Source organism: Halichoeres trimaculatus, unplaced genomic scaffold, assembly GCF_033239565.1.
Source record: "Halichoeres trimaculatus isolate MK-OKI-2021-1 unplaced genomic scaffold, fHalTri1.1 fHalTri1_scaffold_8, whole genome shotgun sequence".
In the NCBI taxonomy this organism is placed as follows: domain Eukaryota; kingdom Metazoa; phylum Chordata; class Actinopteri; order Labriformes; family Labridae; genus Halichoeres; species Halichoeres trimaculatus.
In genome coordinates, this window is record NW_027437186.1 from 11,043,442 (window position 1) to 11,071,037 (window position 27,596).

Below are 27,596 nucleotides of genomic sequence, written 5' to 3' on the forward strand. Positions count from 1 at the left end.
ATATTTTAATTTGTAACAAATAAGCATCAGGTTTGTTTGATTAAAGACATTCAGTATGATTTCTCATAATGATTCTAACTACATAAGATGTTGAGTTAAATTAACTTATTTCATTACTTTTAGGGTAACTGGTTCACAAGCATTTTTTCAAGTAAACTCAACTTATGGTTTACAGGTTTACAGTGTGTGAGGGTCAGTCCAGCCTGAGAAGAGCTTAGTCTATTGTGTGTGTTGACCACTTGATGCCACATTTAGCTGCAGCAGAGAGTGCTATTGATTTTAATTATCGTGAAGCAGGAACACGGGGCATTTTCAGCTTGTGTGTCATTTCAAAGCAGGACAACGTGCAGACAAGTTAATTGAATGGCTTGATGAAGGGCAGGTGTTTGAAACACATCACTCAAAGCTGGCTGAGTGCAGAATATGAGTGTAACATCTAATGTGTGAAAAGCATCACGTGAGTTTCATTATGAATAAAACCAAGTCTCAGCCGGGTGGGTGCCTAATTACGCATGATTAATGAGTTACGCACTGGGACGCCGCGGATCGGGGTGCGTAATTCCAGGACCTCCAGAACAAAGACTTGGTTGTTGCATTAATCCGGAGTGTAAGTGTCGGTATGTAGAGAGGGCAGAGCGGAGGCGATACAGCTGAACGCTCATGAGTGTCCGCCGCAGCACGTAAAGGGACCGCACATGTGGGATCTGTCGCCTCTCCTGCAGGGCAGCAGTAACGCCGAGGCGCATATATAAGAGCCTCCAAGATGCCACTGATCAGTCATTCATGCACTCGCTGGCAGCGCTCTCCAGGACATCGCCTCCACGCGCGCTGTGCCGCGTGTGCCGCGCTAACTCCCTGATCTCCCACACTTAAAGCCACGCTGGTCAAAGGCTTTACACTACATTTCTCGCGGATTTCTCGCCGCTGTGCTTCAACAATGCACGACAACGAAAGAAGATTTCCACCTAGAAACTATGTCAAAGAAGAGTCCCGGCGCGCACAGGATGCTCCAAAGCGCAAAGAAGTGAGCGCGACTTTCCAAAAGACTCTCCTTATAAAGTTTTAGGGGAAAAACAAACCGGATTTTTGTCACACAGAACAGGCAGGGGGCTGTTTGGGCATGGACTATGGATACTTTAAGCCTTTCAGTGAACGCGGTGTCTTACACTGTAGCGGCTGATCTCTCACACACTGATGACCCATTTTCTGGACCCATCAAGAATATCGCGCCATGGAACTTCACGGTCCTTGCCGTGCTCATGTTCGTGGTCACTTCGCTGTCTCTGAGTGAAAACTTCCTTGTCATGTTCGTCACTTTTAAATTCAAACAGCTCAGACAGCCGCTGAACTACATCATAGTAAATCTGGCCATCGCGGACTTTCTGGTCTCGCTTACCGGCGGACTAATAAGTTTCCTGACGAACGCCAGGGGCTACTTCTTCCTGGGGAGGTGGGCTTGTGTCCTGGAGGGGTTTGCTGTCACTTTTTTCGGTAGGTTCATCTCTCTTTTTGTTTTTGCTGTCACAATTGATAAATGCAACTTCCATAATAACTGTAGGTGTCAGTGTTGGAGCTTTTTGCGCACATGTTGCAGAGATGTGTGTAAAACAGGCTCCACATGGTGCATTTCCAGCGCTCTCTACAACATCTGTTCACAAACTGGAGCGTCTGGGAGGAAGGTGCATTAAAAATGACAAATTGATTTTCACTAATCCAGTCATTAACACTGAGTGAGAAACTTTTTCTCTTTCCCTTTTTATTTGAAAGATAGATGAAATAAGCTACTTTAGTGGTGAGGTTCAGCATTAAAGAGGTTTTCAGTGTCCAGACTGCATTACAGATATCATGTTAACAAACAGAAGTTGTGAGAAGTGTCTTATGTTCAAATATGAGTTTTTATATATATATATATATATATATATATATATATATATATATATATATATATATATATATATATATATATATATATATATATATGTCAGTCCAATATGAAGTCTTCAAAAAATTATGTAAAAGCATAGGTATATCAGTGTGTGCATAGTCGTTTTTTCTCAAAGTTAATTCATGTTAAGACAAAATATGGCATGAAAATATGATCAAATTACAGATACAATCTCCAAATCAAGATCTCCTGTCCCTTTCTAGGTTACAAAATCAGTGACATGAAAGTGATATGAACACATGCAAAAACAAAAATGTATGAAGCAACAACTAAAAAGTGCATTTATGTGAAGGAAAGTCTGATCTACTTAAGACAGTGGTCAAAAAGTCTCTGATCCCTTTTAAAGATGTAGACTTCAGTAGCTCATATTATTCCCCGTCACGCCTATGACTGTGACCATTAAGTGGCCGTTTCAGGGGACTGTAATAAGGTCGCTAACAAAAGCCTGTTGAGAGTCTCTCTGGAAGAACGGAAAGCTCAATGCTCAGGAGCCTCCTCACACTCTGCTTAACTTAAACCGGAGCTGTGAGCACCAATAATGTTAAACTAAGTCACTTGTGGGGTTTGGTGGGACCACTGGTGACATCTGAGCAGCCGGCTGGACTGGAAATCAAGGGAAAAAAGGGAAAAAACACATCAGACTAAGGCAAAGAGCACTTATTTCATTTGGTAACAAGGTTTGTGAAATTCTATTTGGGGAGGCTGAAAATTAACGCAGGGAGAAACAGGGCGGCTCTGTTACACACCATTAACCTGCCAGGAAAACTAACAGAAACTGAGGAGAGGATGATCAGCCTCATATGATTCTACTGTGAAATGACTTTGGCATGAAATAGCTTTACTTTTCATTTTTTTAAAGCTGTGAAATCCCATGGAAAATGAACTCGTTTAGCTTGTTGACCACAGTTCAAAGCTTTTCATTTGGGCTGTGGCCATTTTTGTTTTTTGGTACCAAGAGTGACATTGACTGGTCAAGGGGGTAAAAATACTTGACTATGTCGGTATCGGTATTTTGTAGATTTCTGTTTTGTTTTTTGTTTTTCTCCATGTGTATAGCTAAAATTAACTTCCATCAAATCAAACATACGGATTATACACTAACCTATCTTTACTGCAGCAATGGCTTGTAAAACGCTCATGACAGTTGCCTAAAATTTGGAGTGTTTTGTTTTAGAATACATGACTCACATTCAAAAAGTAAATCCCCCCTGCAGTTCTCCAAAGTAACCTTGCAGACTCTGTTACCTCCAATAGAGAAAACATTTGATGGCCGTGGTAGCGACTTGTCAGTGTCAGATAGCCCTGTGCTAAATCCTCATCTGCTTCATGAGCTATCAGACTCTACACAGGACCTTCATTCATAAACCAACATCTCACAGTACTCAGGGGATTCAGAAACAAAGACTGGGAGAATAAATGTTTTAAGAAAATGTTGACTTTAAACAAAGCAGTTGAAAAGTAGCTGCTTTGTCACACACTTCTTTTCAATCAGACTGCTTTTTTTCAGGCATGTGTGTCGTTTTTCATAATATGAAAAAAAAATATATTTTTTTGGCGTTTTTATTAGTGTATTAATTGAATTGCACATTTAAGAACCCCCACAGTCACAGTGGACCAGAGGAAAGAGTGACCCTGAGGAGTAGGAGGAGTCTGACAAAATGAATGGTCCTGTGGTAGCCATGCTGATGTGTAATCAATAACATGCTGATCCTCTACTCTATTTTTGCCATGACAACAGTTTAAGTGACTGACACAAGTGTTGCTCTGACGTCACCTGTGTGTGAGTTAGTAAATTGGAAAATGATTTAGCTGAGCTGGACCTCTCAATGAGCTGAAAGAACACTCCACCTAATATTCAGCGGGGGGAGGATGTTTCCTCTGTTCACTCTCTCTTTGCTGTACGGAGAAATGACTCTTATTGAACTGAACGGACAGCTGCAAAAGCAACATTGATGTTTTGGTGTTGATTGTTCCACTGAGGCTCTGCTGAAGCTCTTTTTTTAAATGAGTGTAACTTAGCTGAACATCCTTGTTTCCTCCTCTTTCCTTTGTCCTCTCCTGTGAGCCGGGTGTAGTGGTGGCTGTGGATGGAAATAGGTAATTAACCGCTGTGTGAAAGTGAGTTATTACCATAATTAAGGTTGGCTGTTTTTAGCCCATTAGGAGGCAGTCTAACACACCTACCCCAGATTATTGAACTATTTCTAGCAACTGTGTCACCGCTCCTACCTCTGCTCAGTGCAGAGCTGGGACACTACAGGAAATAGGGCACATGACCAAGGGGGAGGTGCAGTTACCAGATGACCCCAGCTGGATTTACAGACCCAGAAGTTCATACTTTTGCTTTAAACCTTTCATGAAGAGTGCTTCAAAAGCAAAAGCAAACAAAAAAAGTTACAAAAAAGCCCCAACAAACATCTAATGGAAATAAACATAGGACTTAAAAGATAAATTTATGGGTGGATTTAAGCTCCAAAATTTTAATTAATTTTTAGATTTATATAAAACCCCAAAGATGACTAGTACTAGTCTGATAAATGTAAAGATCTGCTTTCTTTATCATTGTTTGAACATAAAATGTGGGTTTTTTTTCTTACTTTCTGAGAAAAAAAGAGCATGACTAAGGCAGTAAATAGCAAAAACTGAACATACTTTGCAACAATTAAAAAAATCAAAGAATTTATGAAAAACACATAATAAATTCAGATAAATCAAAACCATCATTAAAAACAATGGTGATATATTGCAGAACACATTGAAATAAGCTTGATCACTGTGTCTGAGATTTCACCTTTAATCCCATCACACTGTCTTCTGTTTTTGACCTCCTGCTGTCTCCTTCAGGGATTGTTGCCTTGTGGTCGCTCGCTGTTCTGTCCTTCGAGCGATTCTTCGTGATCTGCCGACCTCTTGGAAACATCCGACTCCAAGCCAAGCACGCCATCCTGGGTCTGTTGTTTGTCTGGACCTTCTCCTTCATCTGGACCTTCCCTCCAGTTCTGGGCTGGAACAGATACACTGTGAGCAAGATCGGAACCACTTGTGAACCAGACTGGTGAGATTCAACCTTTGTAATATCTCATCACAGAGTTTGGAGTCAGCAGACAATGAAATGCAAGCCAGATGAAAACAGATGACAACAATGTTTAAAATAAAGTTTTTTCGTGTTAATTGAAGGCAGCACAACAAGGGTTAATTGTAAGGATTGTTATCTTGACTGTCACCGGATGGTTTTGAATCACAGACTGTTGTATCCCTCTCATATACTTAATGCATGTAGTCTCCTTGTTTCTCTAACACAGTTTAAAGCAAGTTGTTGACAGGGGCCATATTAGAAATAGGGCGGGCTTTGTGCCTCCACACTAACAGGTATAGGGCGCCTGCCTGTTAATCAGCTGAGCTCTGCCTCTGATTGGGCGAACTCGTGTTCATAATATCTTTCAAACTGCCGAGTAAAAAAATTTACCCATGAACAATGTGAGAGAAATCAGCTCTTCTGATGGGAGGCATTTTTTTGTACCAGATGGAAAACATGTTTACCGTATTTTCCGCACCATAAGGCGCATCTAAAAGCCTTCAGTTTTCTCAAAAACCGACAGTGCGCCTTATAATCCGATGCGCCTTATATATACCCCTACCATAATTAGGGGGCGTCACCGGAGTAACAGCGGTAAGCAGTAAGAACTTGTAAAAAGGAATTCTGCTAAGTGCTAATATTAGCTCACAGGCTGGCCCGGGCGTCTTCTCTTGTTTATTGTTAGAGCAATACAGCGCCCCCCAAAGGTCTGGCATTTGAACTGAACTCTGGAAACGGCTTCTGTTGATTTCAGAAACAGCTTCGTCTTTACAGCACACTTTTTTTGCAAATGGCACAGAAAATAGTTGGATAGGAAAATGTGCGGCTCCGTGTGGATGTAGCCTGAGTTTGACTGACTTACTGACTGTTTTGTTGACATTCCCTTTAGCGCAGCTCTATCTAGTGGATGCATAACGTAACCCCAGCCACTACTATAGCTTCTACTCTATGCGCCTTATAATGCGGTGCGCCCAATATATGAAAACAGTTTTCAAATAGTCCATTCATTGAAGGTGCGCCCTATGCTCCGAAGCGCCTTGTAGTGTGGAAAATACGATACTTCTGCTGTCAAAAATGCCTTTTTTGGCTTGGTGTGTGTGTGGTTTCCAGCACTCCCAGAGCCAGCCTGAAGTGGATGCTTGATGAACAGCAGATTTTAACACTTCCACATTGCCTCATATTTTAGACTGGAGGTTGCCACTTAATTCCTCTCTGTGCTTCATGTGCAGCCGCTGTACATGTGTAAAAATCAGCTAATCCAGATCCAATGCTGCTGCTGCTGCTGGCATCTCAACATGATTCTTATACATGGATTTTTTCAGTGTTCTCTTGGAACAAAGAGGGGTAAAGACATGACTTAACACCAGTGAGAATTGCTCTGAAACTGAGGGTATGAGCGCTGCTAGAGCAACAAACGTCAACAGTGGACACAGGCCCTGATACCCTGTTTAAAAAAGTGGGTTGGTTTCCACAGATGAGGATGCATGTTTTGTCAAAAAAGCATGTCCTGATTAGAAGCCTGTGTTTTAATTAGTCCTGCAGTAAGGTGCCCAACAAGTCACATCTAACAATCGTGTTGATAATGCCAAAGTGAAATTGAACTGAATGCTCTCAGGCCATCAAGTTTGCTCAACAAACACAGGAAAGCAGGAAATCAGCACCTTAAGTGCAGATGTGTTTGGCAATATTGCAGTATTAGGGGTGTGATCCCCGTAGTAGTCGTGTACATAGTGATGCTGCTAGTTTTCTGCTGCCAGGTGTCAACCTTGCAAATTTTCGTCACAGTTTAAAGAAGACATGATAAAAGTAGATTCAGATTTTATAAGTCCCAGGAGAAGGTCTTGAAGTGACACTGTGACATTTATTTGTTAAGATTCTTCTGACACCTCCAGATTTTTTGGTCAATCCAATTGTTTCTTAAGTAGAATTTGAAGTTTAAAGATAGGACTATTGGAGACTGAATACTCTATTCGGCAACATGATGTAGTTTTTAGCTCATTTTGACCCAATTTTCTTTAATTGAGATGGCAAATTGGGCTTATTTCTTACATCCAAACAGTGCAAGTAACTCTCGACCTTAAGCTTTATACTTTAATTTAGCCTTCTGTAGTAATTCCACTAAAAGTGGAGTCCAAAGATAACTATTAATTACTCCTCTTTCCACACACCCAAATAAAAGCAGATTAAGAATAATGGTTACAGCTGCACTCATGTCTCACCCCTTTAGCTTAGATTCACATCACAACTCTAGCTCTATAGGCTCACATATGTAAATACGTCTTATGGTGAACATCAGGAAGCACAGCAGCTCTGACCTTGGCCCTCAGGGTGCCATCTGGGTAATGCTATTTGGCTGCTTTGATCTAAGGCGTGCAGATAGGGGGCTGAGTGTCTGTCTCCAGCCGTGTGTGGGAACCTTCACTCACATGAAGCACAGGGGCAATGAATGATTCAGACAACACAATTAAGACATCACCTTATGGAAATACCTGGCGCACAGATGACCCGATCCTCCTCTAACTGCACGCAGCGTGAGAGCTGTCAAGAAACATTTGGCGAACGGTAGAAGGAGCAGCAGGTGCAGAGTGCTGTCACATATACAGCCGGATGCATTTTAAAAGCCTCATTTATGTGCATCTTTTCACATGTAGATATGCAACGCTGGACTCCTGCTGAATGTAAAGAAGTAAACATGAAGGTCAGGAGGAAATGTGCAGGAGAGGTCAGGGTCTGGGGGTGTCAGTGTCCTTGGGTATTTAGATATTATTTACACACAATATACTTCTCTTTAAATCTCATTCAGAGTGTGAGCTTTATGTAAGACGGTCATGGTAGAGACTCACACTGATGGAGCTTTCATCTATTGGCAGTATGGAAATGATGCAGAGGTGAAGCAGATCAACAACCTGCAAGCAGTCTATCACTCAATGACTATTATTGTTTGGGATTTTTTTTGGCAGGCTTTATGAACAACATTTGGCAACTTTAGTACCTAGTGCAACAAAGTCATCAGACCTTCACTGGAGGACTCTGCCGGAGAGCAATGAAAATGAAAAAAACTGACTCTACTTCCATCACTCAGCAGAGGCTGAGGTGGGAGAGGACAGTGAATGACAAAGAAAAATAAGGATGGAGAAGGAGTGAGGATGAATGTGGGGATGAATTTTGAGAGGAAGGTAAATTAACCCAGACCTGCGTCATCCTCCTGCTCTTATTTGGTTTGAGTTCTCTGTGCTCTCCTGGCGTTAGACCAACAGTGCTGCTGTCTTTGTTTTCTCAAGTTTTACCCCTTTTGAGACTCTGTAGAGAGTTTCATGTTTGTGTTTTGATTTTACTTTCTGGGAAAAAGCAGAAAAGTGAGTCTCATGTAACTGCCACAACAAGGACAGCAAAGGGTGGTGAGAAGCCCAGAGAGGTCCGGTAAAGTCCCTGTACACCAAGGCGCTAAATGTGGAAGTGGCAGTATTTCAGCCTCCATAAAGCACTGCTTTTATATTAATTACAGCAGGATAATATTAATGTCCCAGTGTGTGGTTTTCATTTTCATTACAGGGTTAGTGAAAGCATGAGAGGCATGATGTGTTGACAAACAGCAAGAGTACACACCCTGCTGGTTTACAGTAATCCTGTTTTCTCCTGTTACACCTTTGTTGGTACCACCGACGGTGGCTCACCAGTTAAGTGACTGGACACATCATAGCCCCCCTCAGATATTCAATAAAATGACAAGATAGGGGTTTAAGAGCACAGACCTCCACCAAACATATTGTGATTGTCACCAACACTTTAGTCCTACTTTAATGTTATACTCCCTTTCAGTAGACTGTCTGCTACAATTTGGTGTTAGTTGCAGGTTTGTACGATAATTTGTTACCTGACAGTGTTGAAAATTATGATGACCCAGTACATATTTCATATTCCAGATCTTAGTATCCAGAATATTGCCAGGATCTGGATCGTACTTTTACATCTGTTACCTCCAAAATGTAATCACTTCTTCTTTAACCCATTTTGAACATTTCCTGAAAATTTCATCAAGATTTGTTCGTTACTTTTGAAGTTATGTTGTTCACCAATAAACAGGCAAACTCCCAAAAACATAACCTCCTTGGTGAAGGTAAAAATTGTTAAGTGTCTTTTTTTGGTTATTATTTCTCAATGAGGCAACAAGTCACCAATGAGAAAGTTAAGACACAGGACATCAATAGAAAACCATAAACATTTCATTATGGTTTTAGTATTTAATTTAGCATTTGTTGCAAATAAGTCTGATTGGGTTTAGGACTCTATGGGTGGTGAAGTTTTAGAGGCTTTAAAGTGCGGCTGTGTACAGCTGTTTGATGTGTCCCAGTCACACGCCATTCCCCCCTTGCATGCTTTGAACCAAATGAAGCTCATTCTGTTCTGCGCTCTCAAAGAAAAATGAGAACAGATCTTTTGCGCTTCACAAGCATGTGAGGCGTGCCTGAGACATGCTGCTCCCGTGGGCTGTGTGGCTGCTCTAACCTGTTGACATGCACACATAATGCAAAGCAAGAGGCTCCATATGGCCACACACTGCTCGAGCATGCAGTATGAACCAGACATAGCAATTTAAACTTGACTGTTCTTTTTTTTGAAACAGATACAAGTAAATCACATTTTTACTGCATCTTTATGCTTTTTTGCATTTCATCATTCTGTTGGTTTCACTGTTTTGCTGGTATTTGAATTGATTAGGAAATACTCCAGTTTCCAGAGAGAGATTAAAAATGTGAAGGAGTGGCTTGGTGATGCATGGAAGACATTTTTTAAAAAGACTGAAGATTTTAATTCATCATGACCTGATGCAGAAATTTGATAACAACTTCCATGAGCTCAGATTCAGTGATGAGAGATAATATTGAGGAAGAGGAGGGTCACTGTATGTCAGACATATAGAAAATGGGATCAGTGGTATTTTTTCTGCAATTCTGACCAATGAATAATTTGCAGCTTACTTTTATCCTCTCACTTATTTCACACCTTTTGTCACAGTCAGATGTTTGTGCCACTTTTGCAGTCTTATGCATAGCACTGTGTGCACATGCTTTTGCACTTTATAACTATTGGCCAACAGTAAAGTGTATTTTTAAAGAACATAGGTCTAACCCCAGAACTGTTTTCCTGACCAACTAACCCGTATTGTGTAGGAAGTTTTAGAAAAAGTTTGATTCCTGTTTCCTGAATAAGTGAGATGATAAGCAGCATAGTTTTAGGATGTTTTCCTAAAATGAGCAAAAACCTGCAAAAGCTGAACATGTGTCACCCCTAATGTGACTTCCCCAAAGAGTCAGTGTTTCTCTGGCTGTCAAATGTGAATCCAGACTGAGCTCTCAGTTTAAATGAGCAGGCTGACTATGACAGAGGACAGTGGAGGGAAGACTGATTCCTTCTATAATTAGATTTTTGTGAGATTGTTTGACAGAATCGTCTGGACCAGTTCATGAGACTCGTCTCATCAAAATTGACAGTTTGTCAGGACACAGCGCTGTTAAAATGTTGTCTAGCTGGTATACAGAAGAGCTCATTAAGTTGAAGATGTCAGATAACATCAGCCTCCTGCTCAAGTTTTAAAGGTGTGAGAGAAACTGAACGATTATTTAGTCAGGTGTATCAATAGAGGGTGATATCTCATCAATAAATCAGTATTTTTTAGACTACAGAGAGCCAATTGGTTCAGTGAAATTGATGTTGTGAGGAGATGACACCAGTGACTGACACTGTGTCCACACAGAAACCTGAAAAGTACTTGTTCATCATTTTGCTGCTCTAAAACATTGGTTTGATGTACCCAGTCTGAGATAAATACCACATAAAATATTCCCAGTTAAAAAAAATAAAAAAAAATACACTGTGAAAAGGGAATCTCTAGTCCAGCTGAAGTGATGTAATTTTTTAAATCAATCCAACTCAAAATTTTAAGTTTAAGGTTTCTAATGTATTTTTGTGGATCATGTCAACTTGAAATTCTGCGTTGGTGCAACTTAAAAAAACGAAATACTTGGACCAACTTAAATGAATTGCTTCAATTGGTCACACCTAAATGAATTAAGTTCTTTGAAATGAAATTAACAAGTTCATTTAACACAACTTATAGGTCAAATAAACGAAATATTTTAATTCTCCTCAAATCAACATTTTGCATCAGTCCAACTTAAAGTTTTCAGTTGTTTCAACTCAATAATCTGCAAAACCCAAAAGGAAAACCGTGGATAAGGAGGGAACGCTGTGGATATGAGACCCTGCTGCACATTAAGATACACGCAGGAACAGTGTGTCTGTGCTCCATGGCATGGACCAGCTAGCTGTTTATGGGCCACTGTGCTGGCTGGCTGTCTGTGCTCAACAGCATAGACTGCCTAGCTGCGCTCCATGGAATAGGCTGCTTGTCTTGGCTGCCTGGCTGCCTGTCTGTGCTCCATGGCATAGGCTGCTTGTCTTGACTGCCTGGCTGTGCTCCATGGCATAGGCTGCTTGTCTTGGCTGCCTGGCTGCCTGGCTGTGCTCCACAGCATAGGCTGCTTGTCCTGGCTGCCTGTGCTCAACGGCAGTGAGGGCTCCAAATACTCTCTCAGTAAAGGAAATTTGAATATAACTGAAGACAAAACCCAGTTTGTCATTTCTGATCATAATTTTAGCCCATCATCACATCTAATTTATTATTGCTCTCAAAGGTACACAGTCCATACTACAGGGCACAGACAGCAGGTCCATGCCATGTGAAGCACAGAAAGCCTTGGCAGGTCAACATCTTCATGTACAGCTGGGTCTAATATCCACTGCATTCCCTCCTGACTCCCGGTTTGAAGTCAGTTTGAGTCAATTCAATAGGCCGTAAAGTAAACTTTACAAGTTGGCATAAAGCAAACTCAACTTAAGACTATTGGTCAGACTTACTTACTTTTTGTGCAGTTGTTTTCCTAGATTCTTTTAAGTAAGCTTAACTTGTCACATTTTTAGAGTGTAAGCATAAAACACCTCGTCACATTTTACTTTGAGGTTTTGCAAATTATTGAGTTGGACTGATGCAAAATGTTGATTTGAGAACAATCAAATTCTTAAGTTCATTTGACTTAATCAATTGTGTTGATTGAACTTATTAACTTCATTTCAAATAACTTAATTCATTTAGATGTTACCAATTGAAGCAATAATTTAAGTTGGTCCAACTGTTTTCTTTTTTCAGTGTACTTGATTCAAATTTTTGGCCCTCAATGAACTCTCAATTGTCAATGTGCACCAGTTATGAACAGTTCATTGCCGACAGTTTGAAGAGAGAAAAAACACAATTCTTCCCTTCTTATAAACACTTTGAGCGGGACGCTTGTCATAAAAGAGCAACTTGAGTTGAGGTTCCCTCCTCCAGAGGTCTTGAAAAAGGCACATTCTAAATTTAGGGACCTAAACCAGCCCTAGTGTACTTACCTATAGAGGTATTATCAGTCTACGTCATCATAAAGATGCGCACGCATCTTGACCACAGAAGCAGCGTTTAGGTCCATTCATTCAGACGAGTAAGCGTTTTTTAAACACTAAATTCAACCTGTTTACAGCATAAGAATGTACGGTTGTTCTGTGGTCAGTTTTTAGAAACGATACTATACAACAGAGGTAACGTCTATCAAGTTTTGACCGTCACAGAGCAACCGGTGTTTTGGAGTTAATAGCGACCATGCTAACTGGTGACTCTCAGCCGGCAGTATCAGTGATTAACAACTGAGAGTCACCAGTTAACAGGGTCACACTTTACACTGAAACACCAGCGACGTCTGTGGGTAAATAATTAACCCTGGACGTAGTTTCCTGGTTCTTTAATTATGAACTGGGTCTCACGCTCGGCAGTCTGTATGCTTTTTTTGGTATGGGAGGGTTTCTGATTTATTGACACACGTTTACATCCTGGTCTGTCACAGTCTGTTAAGTGTCCACGGATAATGCAGTCATGAGCATTGAGTGAAAGTTGTGTGTTTAAATGCTCTCTGGGGTACATGCTAGATTTCTCAGCTAAAAACATCTGTCCACCTAATATCTGTCCACTTACTGATCTCTTCTGTCCACTCATTGCTATTTCACAAACCTGGGAGCAGTTTACTGTCCGTATAAGTGCTGATATTTAGTTTAAAAATGTGTTTTTTGTGGTTAACTCCTCCACGTCAATTGACAAACCATTATAGTTCTTCCTACAGTGCTTCTGCACTCAAGTTGTGCCCGCATCTGGCATTGTTGATAAACAAATAATCCCTCTATGGGACAAAATTTCAGGTTTCAGTCAAAATCAAAATTAATCCCTCATGGCTTGTTTCAAATGTTTCTTGAGGTTGTATGGCTTAACATGATGTTCTTGTTTTCTCGTGGATCTTATGAAACAGGATTATGGCCGATATGTTGTTTATGTGTTTAATGTTAGCTTTCTTTCTTTTCTTTTTTTTTGGCACTTTTTTGTGTTTTTATTTACAGACTCTGATGTGAGGGCATGACAATAAATCATTTCTTCTCGTATCATATTGATATGCTTTAGGGATGCAAAGTTTTATGAAAATAATCAGAAGTGTTCAGTTTACCTGACTTGGTTCAGGGTGCATGTGTTGTTTTTCTTTTATTGTTTTCCTTTTTTTCTTCGCAAGGCAAAGGAGTACAGCAGGTCAGTAGGGGTGGTGGTACTTGATGGGTGAAGAAGATAGTTGAGTTAGAGGATGACAGTTTTGTGCAGCATCACAGCGTGTTGTGCTGAATTATATTGTATCTCACTATTTAATTGTATTTAGTATTGTATCATACTACACCATCCTGCCATGTCTAGGTCTTTTTAATCAACCCATATACATTATCAATTTCTGTTTTGAATGTAAATTCACTGGGACTGAGGTGAAAGTGGTTCAAAATATCTTCTAAGTCACACATCTATTTTTTTTATTATAATTTTTTTTGCATAGATACAAATACTTGCTGTATCTGTTAGGCACATTCATATTTTTTCATATGAATTTGGCATTAGAAGGTATTCTCATGGAAATGACTAAATTGGACTAATTGAATGACCTCCAGGCCTCTAATTATGTCACAAAGAATAGTCTCAGCTGTGAAGTTTTCCTTTTAACAAAAACTCTTGTGATGAAAAACACTTTCATCCTTTTCTCCAGTGAGATAAAAGCCTCTGAATGCCAAAATGACATTTCACGACAGCTCATAGCTGCAAAATGACGGGATTGTTAACTGTGCTCTTCTTAAAGGGACACCCAAGTGTTTCTGATGAACTGTCATCTTAAACTGCTTAAATATACTGTCTCTTTTGTTCAGGTCTGCCTGTTTGGTGTGATCTTATTTTAAGCCAATTTAATGTGAACATCTTCTCTGCACAGGTATTCAACTAATATGAAGGATCACAGCTACATTATCACCTTCTTCGCCACGTGCTTCATTCTGCCTCTGGGGTTAATATTTTTCTGCTATGGAAAACTTCTACGGAAGCTCAGGAAGGTCAGTATCAGTTCTGACACAATTCGTGGAAATCATCAAGTGGTGACATCGATAATAGAGATAGTATTCTGGACATCATTCTCCTGATCCTGTGATCTTAATGACCCACCCTAAAGTGGCATTATCCAACAACAATTGAAATCACTGAATTCATATTTGATGACCAAACAACAAAAAGCAAATATCCACTGGGACCTAGCTTAGTTGTTGAACTCACAGACTCCATGTACAGAGGTTTCAGTCCTCGATGAGAGCAGGTACATTTCTAACCTACCACCCTTTACTTTGCAGTGTCATTCTCTATTCCTACTGCAAGTTTACTACTACTACTACTCTCTCTCTCTCTCTTTTTATATATATATATATATATATATATATATATATATATATATATATATATATATATATATATATATATATATATATATATATATATATATATTATCTTCAAATTACATTCCACTAAAGACTGATTTAAAACTAGAAACCCGCTAAAGTTCCCTCTGCATTAGTTTTTTACTGGCTAACAGTGCAGTGTGCATTCATGGATAACTAGCCTGTTACTCGGGTCCGGTACTGAATTAGGTACTTATATAGGTACCGACGATTCATGTAAAATCAAGAGGTACCATGTTTAGGTATCTAAATGCATCCTTATGACAGTGAGGGAGTAAAAGAGGAGGTGATTATTTTATCATGCTGGACATGAACACAGCATTACAAGGTTATGTACTGAAGAATAAATAAGTTTAATACTCACACACACACACACACACACACACACACACACACATATATATATATATATATATATATATATATATATATATATATATATATATATATATATATAAATATATATTTTATTATAAAATAAAGATACTTTTTTTCCATATGAACACAAAAAAGTACTGAAAATTGGAACCGTTGAGTATCGTTACCAATTGGCAGGTACTGGGCATCTGTACCATATCGTTCCAAATGTGAAGGTACCCATCCCTACCTGAAACATTACAGAAACAACTGCACCGTTAGCCAATCAGAGAAATTCTGATAGTGGTCCAAGCTGACATGATGCCGCACTCTGCCTCCAGAAGCTAGAGGCAAGAAAAACGATCCAGACACCTACTCTCTAGTGGCAGAAAGTTAACAGTGATATGTACACCTCAATAGCTTAAATCTAAAGATAAAAGGGTTTTTAATTTCTGATCAATTGTTTTTTGTTTTTTTTTCCAATTTCTGGTAAATTTAGTCAGAACAATGTGGGACACTTGATCTACCTCTTGAAAATGGTCCTGCCTCAGAGTAGTACTTTCCAGATATGTAGGAACTTTTAGGGGCAAGGCCTGCACATTGCATGTCTGACTTTTGGAGAACTAAGTGCTTTTATTTTCCCCTCCATCTACAATAATAATACATTTAAATTAATAATTGTAATACATTTTACTTATAAAGCCCATTTCATCGAAGGATCTCAAAATGCTACAACTTCATAAAAACAGAAAATAAGAAATTAGAAAAGATAAAAAGATAAAAGAGGGCAATAAGACAGTTAAAAAGAGAAGAGCAATTTTAGCAATAAGATCCCAACAGCTGTGATTAACTTGGTTTAACGACTCCTTCACAATGGTCTTCTTTGGGTCTGATAACGTGAATGTATCTCTGTCTGCTCACAGTGTTACAGTTTAACGCATGACCCTGGAGACTGGAGACTTTCATCTGAACGTGTCAGTGGATATCCAGTTTATGACAACTGTTCAAACACAGGAGAACTTGAGAATGTGTCGTAGTTTAGTTTTTTATATACAAAAACCCTCGACTTGTCTGAACTTTGACTTTTTCTTGCTGTCATTGGCCTGATTTGTGTAATGTACACAGGATTTTTAGTTCCTGGAAGAGCGGTTCCAGAGTTACAAAAAGATTAATAAATTCAGGTCATTTTATACAATGAGTCATTAATGATCATGAATGTGAGTGAGTGAGTGAGTGAGTGAGTGAGTGAGTGAGTGAGTCACAGCAGGAAAGGTCGATAAAGATGAAAGTTGTCATTAGGAGGTACATACTTGAAACTGTTCACACAATAAAAATAAATCACCTGTCTGTTTACCTTACAGCTTGTCCTGATTCTGTCTTCCTCAGGTGTCTCATGGTCGTCTGGCCACAGCCAGGAAGCCTGAGCGTCAGGTGACCCGTATGGTGGTGGTGATGATCATAGCATTCATGGTGGGCTGGACACCGTATGCAGCCTTTTCCATACTGGTTACAGCTTATCCAACCATCGAACTGGATGCCCGGCTGGCCTCCATCCCTGCCTTCTTCTCCAAAACAGCCACTGTGTATAACCCCATCATCTACGTCTTCATGAACAAACAGGTAACTCAGACTTTTCATGTCAGTAGTACAGTCATGGCTGCTTGGCATCTTAATTACTTTTTGCACTTCCTGGTATCCTCTGTTGTGGCGACAGCAGGTTGTAAGGTTTGTGGCTGAAGCACATCAATGTATGCAACAGATGACGCCAGGGATCCAGAGATATTTTTTCTGTTGTTGTCAGTTGTTAGCCTGTCGCTCAATAATGCATGGTGCATGAATAAAAGAAAGGTAGAATCCAGAGAGTACAATTGTCCGTGTGTGGATCTTTTAAAAAATACATTAGATATCCATTGTAGGGCTGTGAAATTGCTGATGCTGACCTTTCAGGCCATTTATGCATTCAATTCTACATTGTGCTGTTCAGCCATTTGTCAGGGTGAGACAAAGACTATTATATACTTTCTAATGACTATGTGACAGCAGCTATTAGCACATTATAACACATGAGATCCAATTATTTGAGCTCAAAAGCAGCTTTTTTCTCAGTTTCGCCCAGAGACACTTTTCATTTGGAGTGAATTCAGCATTTTTTTTTTCACATACAGTTATCATCCATGCTGGCCATGTTTATTATGTAGTTCCACATAAGACCCATATAACTAAACATGAAAAAATATGTGATAGTTCAAGTTTTTTTTTTTGGCATTTCTTAGGTTGTTCCCTTCCTAATTGTTTATCCTAAATGACCTTCTAATTGCCTTGTCATCTCTTTCATAATGTTTTTGCCACCCTGCTCTGTAACAGGTTAAGTGTTGGACTGCTGTCCTCGATGGAAAACACTGTTATTTAGAAATCATGGCTAAAGAAATTTGTGTCAGAAAGTAGAATGAGGAATGTCAGGTGACAGAATGGATTTGACAGGAAGCACTAACATGGCCCTGACAGCAGCAACATCAACAAGGCTGCACCTTGAGCGCAGGCACTGGTCAACGCTGATTTCTTTAAGTTGACTAATATAAGCATGATTAATAATCAGTCATTCTCTGTATAAGACCATTAAGATTTAAATTGATTTTAATTGGAAAAACGTACATATATACACATACATCTCTCTCTCTCTCTCTCTCTGTGTGTGTGTGTATATATATATATATATATATATATATATATATATATATACATTCTTTCTTCTTTAAAACTTAAGAGACTTCTGAATAAAACAGTGCAACACATAAGTTGCATAACTGCTGCTGTCTTGATCAGTCCTGCCTTGTTAAAATTGATTTCTGTGATTTAAAGTAACATTTTTTATGTATTAAATTACACCAAACATTTGCCTTCTTTGCTGTCTGAGAGGTTTATAATGTTCCATGTAAGACCTACATAACAGGATTTAAGGAGCTGTTAATTGAAGAATGTGGCAGTCAGGCAGCAGAGTAATTGCTTTATTTGTTTGAGTCGGCAGTGCTAAACAGGTCAGGCTGTATCTGCTCCAGAAGGTTTGTGTTTCTATTTCAAGATATTATCCTCCCGGGAGAGAACAAACAAGGTAATAAACACTAGTAAAACTATAAATAAAGCAGTGCCATTTAAAAACAACACTTCAGGGAGGCCGGGGCTTGTCCAAAGAATGCATGCAATAAGTTAGATATAAGCCGCGTTTCCACCAAGCAGTCCGGGTCGGTTTGTCTCGGTACGGTGCGCTTTTATCTGCGTTTCCACTGACTCATCCCGGGACGGATCCCTAAAAACCGAGACGAGCCGTCCCACTTTTTTGGGACCCTTTCGTATGGGTGCCAGACTGAACCGATCCGCTCTTGGGAGGTGGAGCAACACACTGCAGACGGATGATTGGTCAAAAGAATCGTCACTTACCCCGACAGCGGCTGCATTTCTCCTGGCGGCTCACAGACTTCTCTAAAATGAAGCTTGATTGCACTTTGTAACAGAGAGTTACATGAAAATCACAGAGAGGACATAATGCTGCATGTCTTCCATCCGTGCTCTTTGTTTACTGTGGTGCGTTTTCTTCTTTGTTGGATTTAAGCGCGGGGTAAGCTGCTACGGCGTTGCGCTATTGTTTACCAGCTGTGGCTTCTGGCATCCAGCTTACACGCCACCCACCACAAGAGGGCAGGGTTTGCTGTGGAAACGCAAACGGGATGAGACTTAACTGTCCCAAACCGTACTGAACCGACCCGTACTGCTTGGTGGAAACGCAGCCATAGTGGTGAGGATCTGTTCTGGGAGCTCCCTGCCCTTCCCTTGCCTGTGTGGAACGTCAAACCTGATGTGGGGAAAGCACAAAGGGGCTAGAGTTAAGAGCAGCTGATGTCCTGTGGAACAAGCTTGACTTCATTGCGTGCCTGAACTAATGCCATAACCTGCCATTGTCATTAGCTGAGCTGCTGCTTGCTGTAACTTAACAGACATGAGACGAGAAGCTGTCTGAAAGTCATCAGTGTGGATCATGAGCAAACACTTATGTAGAACCAAAGTGTTGTTGTGGTTTAGATCTTCAGTAGTTCAACTTAAAGGGTCAGAGTCATGTCCAGATCATGTTTTCGTTAACCAAATCAAAGATCTTTCTAAGATTGCAGACTGAATCTATAAAAGGGACGGTTTATCTTTTTTGAAGCAGGGCAGTATGACATAGTGGTCAACAGTAGGGATGGGTATTGAGAAGATTATCGATAGCAATGCCCTTATTGATTATGCTTATCAATACTATCCTTTATCCAGCCCCTTATCAATTTCACTGTCAATATTCTCTGTACAAAAAGTAGGTCACTGGATCTGGATATCTCTAGACGTAAATAAATAAAAATAAGTAAAAGTCGCACATCATGTGACGTCAATTTTCTGTTTTGTTATGCTGCATATTATTGACTAAAGTAGACTGTCTAGTTGGAATGGGTTTGTAACTATTTGAAAATGATTGACAAAGCCTTCGAAGGAGATCCTGCTCTTCCTAATTCATTTTTGAGCGTCTCCTTGTTCATATTTAGGATGTTGAACTTCCAAACTGTTGCCTCCTGGTCTTGCTCTGTTCATTACGTCAGTTTTTTTGCTGTGGTTAAGTTAAATACGATTTTGGACACGGTTTGTTTTATTTTGACAGTCACTGGGCATTTTACATGGTTTCCATGCACAACTTCCTGTCCCGCTCGACCTGTTTTTATGTGAAGTTGACGCATAACAGCTCTGGCATCCAGCATAAAACTGGGACCTGCCGCAGACAGAACAAAGCCATCATCACATGAACTGTGCTATTTTTATTATGCTAAGGAGTGGTCCAGTATTTGAAAATCATTGCCCTTCACTACCGTCTGGTGTCTCAAGTGGTTATAGCAAAGCTATGATTTGTTTTGAATCTCGCCGTAGTTCTGAATGTGTTTTTATGTTATGTGTTTCTGTGGTAAAAGTGGAAATACTGTTGTAAAACTGGTTATACCTTTGTATGCGAACCGTTAGCAAACCAATAAAAGTTTGCATATACATTAACGTTAAGCTAGGGCTACTTCGTTCATACATTTTTTGGTAAATAAGGAGATGTAAAACATTTTGGACATATTGAATAGAAATCTCATGTGGGAGAGTAATGTACATTTCTTTGTATGTTCAGCTCTTCAGTAAAACTTCAAGCAGAAAATCCTGGATCAGTTTCTTGGGAAACTGTTATGTATCTGCAAAGCTAAGACAACCGCAAACTAGTTGATGTGAGCTCTGTGACAATGTAAAATATCGTACAGGGGCTGCCAGTCAGCCTGGCTACTTTTTGAGAAACCAGCCAGAAACGAAAGCTCCTGCAGACAAAGACAGTCGACAACTTGTTCATCTGAATTTAAGAGGCTTTTAACCAAACACTTCTGCTGGTGAAACCGTTTCATGCTTTAAGACTTCTGCCCAGCAGCAGTTAAAATCAATAAAATTTGGTAAATTAAGTTCACAGACCCATTAAGTCTTATTGCTGATAGTCTTTTGTGTTTACAGATCAAATTAGAGCATTAGTACTGATTGCTGGCTGTTTCTAAATCCAGTGGACAACCCCCACCCACCCCCAGAGCTGCCAATGGTTAAAAGATAAAATAAATTTCCTGATCAGTAATTACACCCAACTTAATGCACGAGGTAGAACTTGTTTAAACAGTTTGTGTATCCAGAAACAGACTTTACCGTGTCCTGACTGCTCTTGGATGGACAAACTTTGTTTTCTCTGCGTGACTAGTAAACACAAACATGATGCCCACAATTAACTCATCAGCTGTCTTCACCTCCATGACCAGTTTGAAAAAAAAACTGTTTGAGGTTTCCTGAGAAGCTCTAGTCACACGGCACTATCTTTAACAACATTTTCATGTTAGTATGTTCCTCCCAGTGTTGTCCATGACAAGTTTTTTTTATCAAACATGACAGCTTGTATTTATATCTGCACAACTCTTCAGTCAGTAGAGTGAACTTTAAAACTGTCAGGCCTGGTTAAGACAAACACGTGGTGTGTTAAGGGTAGAGTTTAAAATGATCTATTTTCAGACTGAGCAGAAGTCTACATTTAGTTCATGTGCCAAGGAAGTGCATGAAGTCCACATGCCCCTCTAAATGCCCCAATTCTGAGCTACCCTCACTCTTTAAATTGATCAGCCAGAGTCTGCACAAACATGAGGACCAGAGGGAAATCAGAAGAGTGAGACAGAGTATGATCTCAGCTCAATGCAGTCAAAGAGTTAGCTGACATCTCATGCTAGTGTTACATTGACCTGTCTCTCTGAGCCGTTTAACCAGATGAGGATGAGAAGTCCCAGTGGGTTTCCTTAATGTATTTTGGTGTTGTGACAGCATCCTGGAATCTCTTTGCTCTTTGTCAACTGGTCTGCAGGCAGACTGGCAGCTTTGCTACATGTATGGGCAGCATCAGAGAGGAGTGTAGAAACTAGGGATGGTAATCGAAAACCAGTTCGTGTTGAGAATGGATAAATGTTTCAATCCATCGATATCATTAGCCTTTGTGCTTAACGATTCCCTTATCAATTCTTTACATTGTGCAGGAGCCGCCGGGCCTTGCGTCAACTAGTCTGCTGCAGCTGTCTTAGCTTAGCAGTTAGATAACGTTTCCCAAGAAAACTCTGATTCAGGATTTTCAGCTTGAAGTTTTACTGAAGAACTGACTTCATAAAGAAATGTACATTACTCTCTATCAGGAGATTCATGTTCAATACATTTGAAATGGTACAAATCACCTTATTTACCAAAATAACACAATAGCACAAGCTTGATGCTAACGTATATGGGAAACTGCATTGATATGCTAGCAGTTAGCATACATCAGTATAACTTCAGCTTTAGAATATAATTTCAACTTTCATTACAGGAACATATCACATCAACTCGTTGTAAAAAATACTGAGAATTTCAAATGTCAAAAGCTAACAAGCAATTGAAAGGCTCATGGCTGACTTTATAACTATGAAAAGCTTCCAAACAACTTATCAAATGTTGTTGACACAGAAAACCTGTACAGCTACATTTTGTACCAAGAAAATTAACAACAGGAATTGATAAGGGAATCAATAAAGAATCAGATCAGATGAGCAGAATCAAAAAGGGCATCAGAATTGACATAATCCTATCAATTCCCATCCCTAGTAGAAACAGTAAGACTTTTAGTGCAGTAAAGTGTCACTTTGACGGATAATGTTTGAGTTGAAGTTTGCTAAAATAAGCTAAACTAGAGGGTAAAGTTGACCCTTTATTGGCCGGTTGAAAGTCTAGCCCATGTGCTCCAGCTGTTTTCTCAACAAATGAGAAAAGTAAAGTGAAATATATATCCTAAAACCTCCTTTAAGATAACTAAACTATCCCTTTATTGACACCTTTTCATAAAAAGTTTAAACTGTCTGATGCTTAAATATCAGAGAGCTTGATCAATAACAGAGTCAAAAGAAAAAGTTTATTTTTTCTTGACAAGACATACTTTAATTTAAAGTTATGAATTGACGTTTTACCCTCTTGGGTCTTGATGTGAGAAGGAAAAATGTCATTGATCTTTTTAAAGAAAGTGATTCTTCTAGCTGCTCTTTCTGCCAAAGATTAGTTTTTTTAATCCTCAAACATAAAAACCTTTTCAGAGCAAAACTAGAATAGTCTTTTGAGGAGAAAATGGTACTCTTTCAATCTTAATGCATTATTTTCATCAAGCAAGTATCAAAAGTTCACCATTGGGGTCATTAATGGACTCTGAACAACAGAGCTGCATATTCACATTAATGATGAGCTGACTATGAGAGACAGCGCTGTGATAAATGAGTACAAATTCATGATGCTGTGATCTCCAATATGTGACGTGGTTCAGGTATTTTGTTCTCAGGTTTTACGTAATCACCTCGTCTGAGTGTCATGAGTTATGTGATGGTGGTTGTGTTTGATTGGCACACAATCCTCTTTGACTGAGAATGAACAGGATAGAGTTCAGTTCTAAACAGCCTAGATAACTGTGATCTCTTAAGGATACACCACACAGTTCCTCTGAAAAGGTTTCAGTGATGAACAGGATAGTCCTGGGTCTAACCTATGGTCCAGTTCAATACAAGAATGGTCTCATTAGATGAAGTGAGTTGAAAGTCAGGCAACACTTTACTTTAGAGGTCAGCAAATTTCATCACACTTAGGTAACAATTAGACAAAGTTTTTCATATTTCTTTAAAACTAGCACTTAACTTCTTTAGAATAATGTCCAATTTTATTGTCCCAAGTCACAATTGGTAGGGTCCTGTTTTTTCCAGTTTCTTTGAAATTTACTCCAAATTGCAAGGTAAGAGGTTGACGATTAGCAAATTATTTATTTGAAATTAAATCACCACTCACCATGTCAGGTTCATTGTTTCCTCTGACAATTACCTTTGAAATAATTCAATTTCCCAATAAGCAGTTGATAGTTAGCTATTTGTTATTTAATGTCACCAAGTTCTTTACTCTCTACTGAGTTTGGTGATATGCATAATTGAGATCACATGCAAAAATAAAATACCTTTATGATTCGGCCTTTAATGTTTTACATGATACAACTGAAGGCTTCAGATGTGATATTCACCAAGAGTGGGGTTGTAAACTGGCCTGACCTGATTATAAGAAGTTATGTGCCAATGTCCACTAAATTATCATGAAATTTTGGGGATAATTTCAAAGAAACAAGAAAAAACCTTGTCTAATTATTACCTATGTGCGATGAAATTTGCGGACCTCTAAAGTAGAGTGTTACCGAAAGTCATTTTGACCCCGCAACAATCCCATTGCTTGAAATTGAAATCAGCACAACACCAGTAGGGCCTGTAATATTATTTTCCCTATTTCTTCATCTAGACTTCTGGCAGACAGATGCCAAAGCATGACTGCTATGTATGGTAACTATGTTAGCATAGGTTACATAACCTTCTGGCAATGACAGGTAAGCAGAAAGTGCATTATCTTCATAATTCTCAACTCTTCACCCATCTGTCAGTCAGATATTAGATGCTTGACTCGTACTCTCTTGTAATCAAATGTTTTTCCTGGGTTGGTGGTTACAATGGTGGCGGAGATCTTCAAAGCTATTGTCTCAGACGGCCAGCGGCAAGTTTAGCTTGAGGTCAATCCCTGCTGTTCCTGTAACAGTTACATCAGCTATTAATCTTCATCCTACAGGCCAGTTGTCTTAATCCTAATGTCAGAGAACTACAACCTGATCTTTGATCTTTTTCAGTTGGCTTCCCTTCTCTGAAGTCCTCCGTTCAACTTCCGTTGTTTAAGCTCCACTTTAAGTCTTTTACATTGTTTTGGCTCAAAGCAAGTAGGAAAGAGTTCCCCCTCTTGTTTTCAAAGTTAAAAAAAAAGCAGTAACTTACACCCAGGACTCTGCTGCATGTTAATCCCCCTCATAGCAGTTGATTTTAACTCTCTACTTAGATTCAAACAAGTCATCCATCTTTCTCCTTTCAGCATCAAAAGCTGCAAAAGCTGTTTTTCTGTTATTATTGAGAACAATGAGAGCATCTTTTAGCTTCTTCACGTTGCTCTCCGACAAACCGCTGTCAACTTCACCAGTCATAAACTGCTGTTCATGTTTCCCTCATTTGTTTCATTAGTGCCACCGTGTGGAGCCACACAGTAGTGAAGCTTGACTGAAACTGGAAAAGAAGTCTTTACTAATCTTTACATATTGATAATTGATAATCCACACAGGTCAGCATGTCAACATATTGCAGTATTAATATTTTCACAACAGCATTTTTTCTTTCTTCTCAAATTACATTGATCCTTTTTTCACCCTGCTGAACCCCTGAAGGTCTAAAGAAAATCAAACAGTATCAAGCAAAAGGTTTTGCTTGAGGTAAAATAGATATTTTGGAATCGGTTGTTAGATATTTAACCTGTGTCACTTTGTGTGATCTTTGTAATACTCAAGTCTGATATGAACCTTCCCTTTCAGCTCTTAAAATTAAACTGCATTAAAGAGGAGATATGCGACCTGCTGTCGATGTCTTTTGAGAATGTGTTTCAGGCTGTTTATTTTGCCATTAAGATGACATTTCTGACCTTATTCTCTGGGCAGCAATATTACAAAAGCTGTATTTTTCAACGTTAGAGGCAACATTAGAAGTGTTCTCAAATGACTGGGTGTACAAGCTTTAACTGCATTTTTTAAGGTCCCACAGTGACAAAGTCATAGGACTGCAAAAGTGCAGCATTTGATTTCTCATGACATTGGAGGGTAACAGAAGTTTTATTGGTGTTCTTAGAAACCTTTACTGGTTTAAAAGGGGGCTGTTACGAGGCCTATGTGTTGCATCAAAGGGTAGAGATCATGACTTTACCCCTGAGGCTTCAGACTGCGAGGTCTAACACCAAAAACAGGTCAATTAGAAGCTTTAGATTGAAAGTAATGTGGAAAACAATGATTGTGGGGCTATTTGTGGGGACAATCTTATGTCTTTCCAAGAACAACCATTCACAGATATAGCCAGAGCATGTGTGCGTGTGCTAAGTGTGTCTTTGAGGCCAATGTACTCACTGTAAGATGTCCTGATTGCTCTCCAGTGCTTTCTCCCAAACAACTAGTAGTCTGTTCAATAAAGGTGTTCAATGTTAAACATGGTATTTTCTTTTACAATCAATGAAATAACACGTCCGTCCAGTTTCTGAACAATTTTATATTATCAACAAAAGTTAAAAATTAATATAAAGTTGCAACTCCAGGGTTTTTTTGCCCTATTTTTCAGACAGATCAGATAAATAATCAGTTTCACTTCATACTAATCTGCGTCATTGTATCACAATATTTGCATCAATTCATCAACACAGAATCTGTTTGTCCTGAATAAACATGTGCAGTAAAGCTGACTACATGATTAAACTTTGAAACCTTGCTAGTCTGATCCATAACCACTAGTTGATTAAAACTATAATTAGAATTTTTTTTTTTTGTTATTGTAAGCCCAAAATGCCAGTCATACATGTAACGGGAAGCTAAGCCATCAACCTTTAGCCAGGAAATGGTCTTCCCATAATGCTCAGCTGCTCATATGCTTAAAACAACAGAAAAGGGATGTTGCCTTGTAGCATAGTGCACTTTAGTTTAGTTGAATGTAGTCGGAGGTTACACTAGCATATAACCTGCAAGGTGGACTAAAACTGTAGACAGACAGACAGACAGACAGACAGACAGACAGATAGACAGACAGATAGATAGATAGATAGATAGATAGATAGATAGATAGATAGATAGATAGATAGATAGATAGATAGATAGATAGATAGATAGATAGATAGATAGATAGATAGATAGATAGATAGATAGATAGACACTTTATTCATCTACGAGGGAAATTCAAGCTGTAGTCTGTATTCTGATTCCATCAAAGACATTCAGGTGCCAATCTGAACAGACAGGTTTTCAGCAAGCAGAAACCTTCAGTCTTGAAATGTGAAGCCAGTGTGATGGTGTCAGAAAATGCAGCTATAGCTGGCTGCAGAAACTCTGGAAAGCACAAACTACCCATTAAAAAAAGCAATCTTTACGGCAAAAATACATTTTACAACCTGCTGCATAAAATTTTATAATATAAGTAATGAGTTTTGAAAAATCTATGACAAAGAGATACAAGTGAATGTTCTTTAAATATATAGACCCTTTTTTGAAAAAATGAACCAAAATAATAAATGTTTTTAAGTCTTTTGTCCACTGTTGCTTCACATGTTTAAACTTTTTGATCCATAAACTTGACTTCTCACCATGCTAACTGTTTTTTGATTGCTAAGTTGGTGTTTCTTTTGTCCAGTTCAGGAAGTGCCTAATCCAGCTCTTCAGTGGCATGGGAAACATCCCAGACAGCAACCTGAACCCGACCTCAGAGCGGCCTGGATTAACAGCAGAGAGTCAAACAGGAGAAATGTCCGCCATAGCAGCACGCATTCCTGTAAGTGGCACTGCATCAGCCAGGTCGGACGATTCTCCCACTGACTGCGGCTCCTTTGCCCAGCTGCCCATCCCAGAGAACAAAGTGTGCCCCATGTAACAGTGAACCTAATCCCTGAAGGTGTCTTTATGCTGTCAGTGAACCTTCTCTCATCCAAAGACAGGGTTATGAAACCTATTCTTGCAGACATGCAGGACGTGAAATGAGAAACTGAGAACATATTAAGGCGCTTTCAGTGTGTTTAATCCGTGGCTTATTTTGTGGTTGAAATTAATCACTACGGATCAAGAGCTTGGAAACACCGGACTTTGGTATG

General features: G+C 39.3%; 1 protein-coding gene across 1 annotated transcript; it reads left to right on the forward strand.

Annotated features, from left to right (window-relative positions):
• The first annotated feature begins 821 nt into the window (after positions 1-821).
• Positions 822-27,596, forward strand: valopa (vertebrate ancient long opsin a). The gene is made up of 5 exons (XM_074676213.1): positions 822-1,491; positions 4,790-5,000; positions 14,402-14,519; positions 16,659-16,892; positions 27,143-27,596. The coding sequence occupies exons 1-5, from the start codon at positions 1,128-1,130 to the stop codon at positions 27,377-27,379; spliced, it is 1,164 nt and encodes a 387-aa protein (XP_074532314.1). The 5' UTR covers positions 822-1,127; the 3' UTR covers positions 27,380-27,596.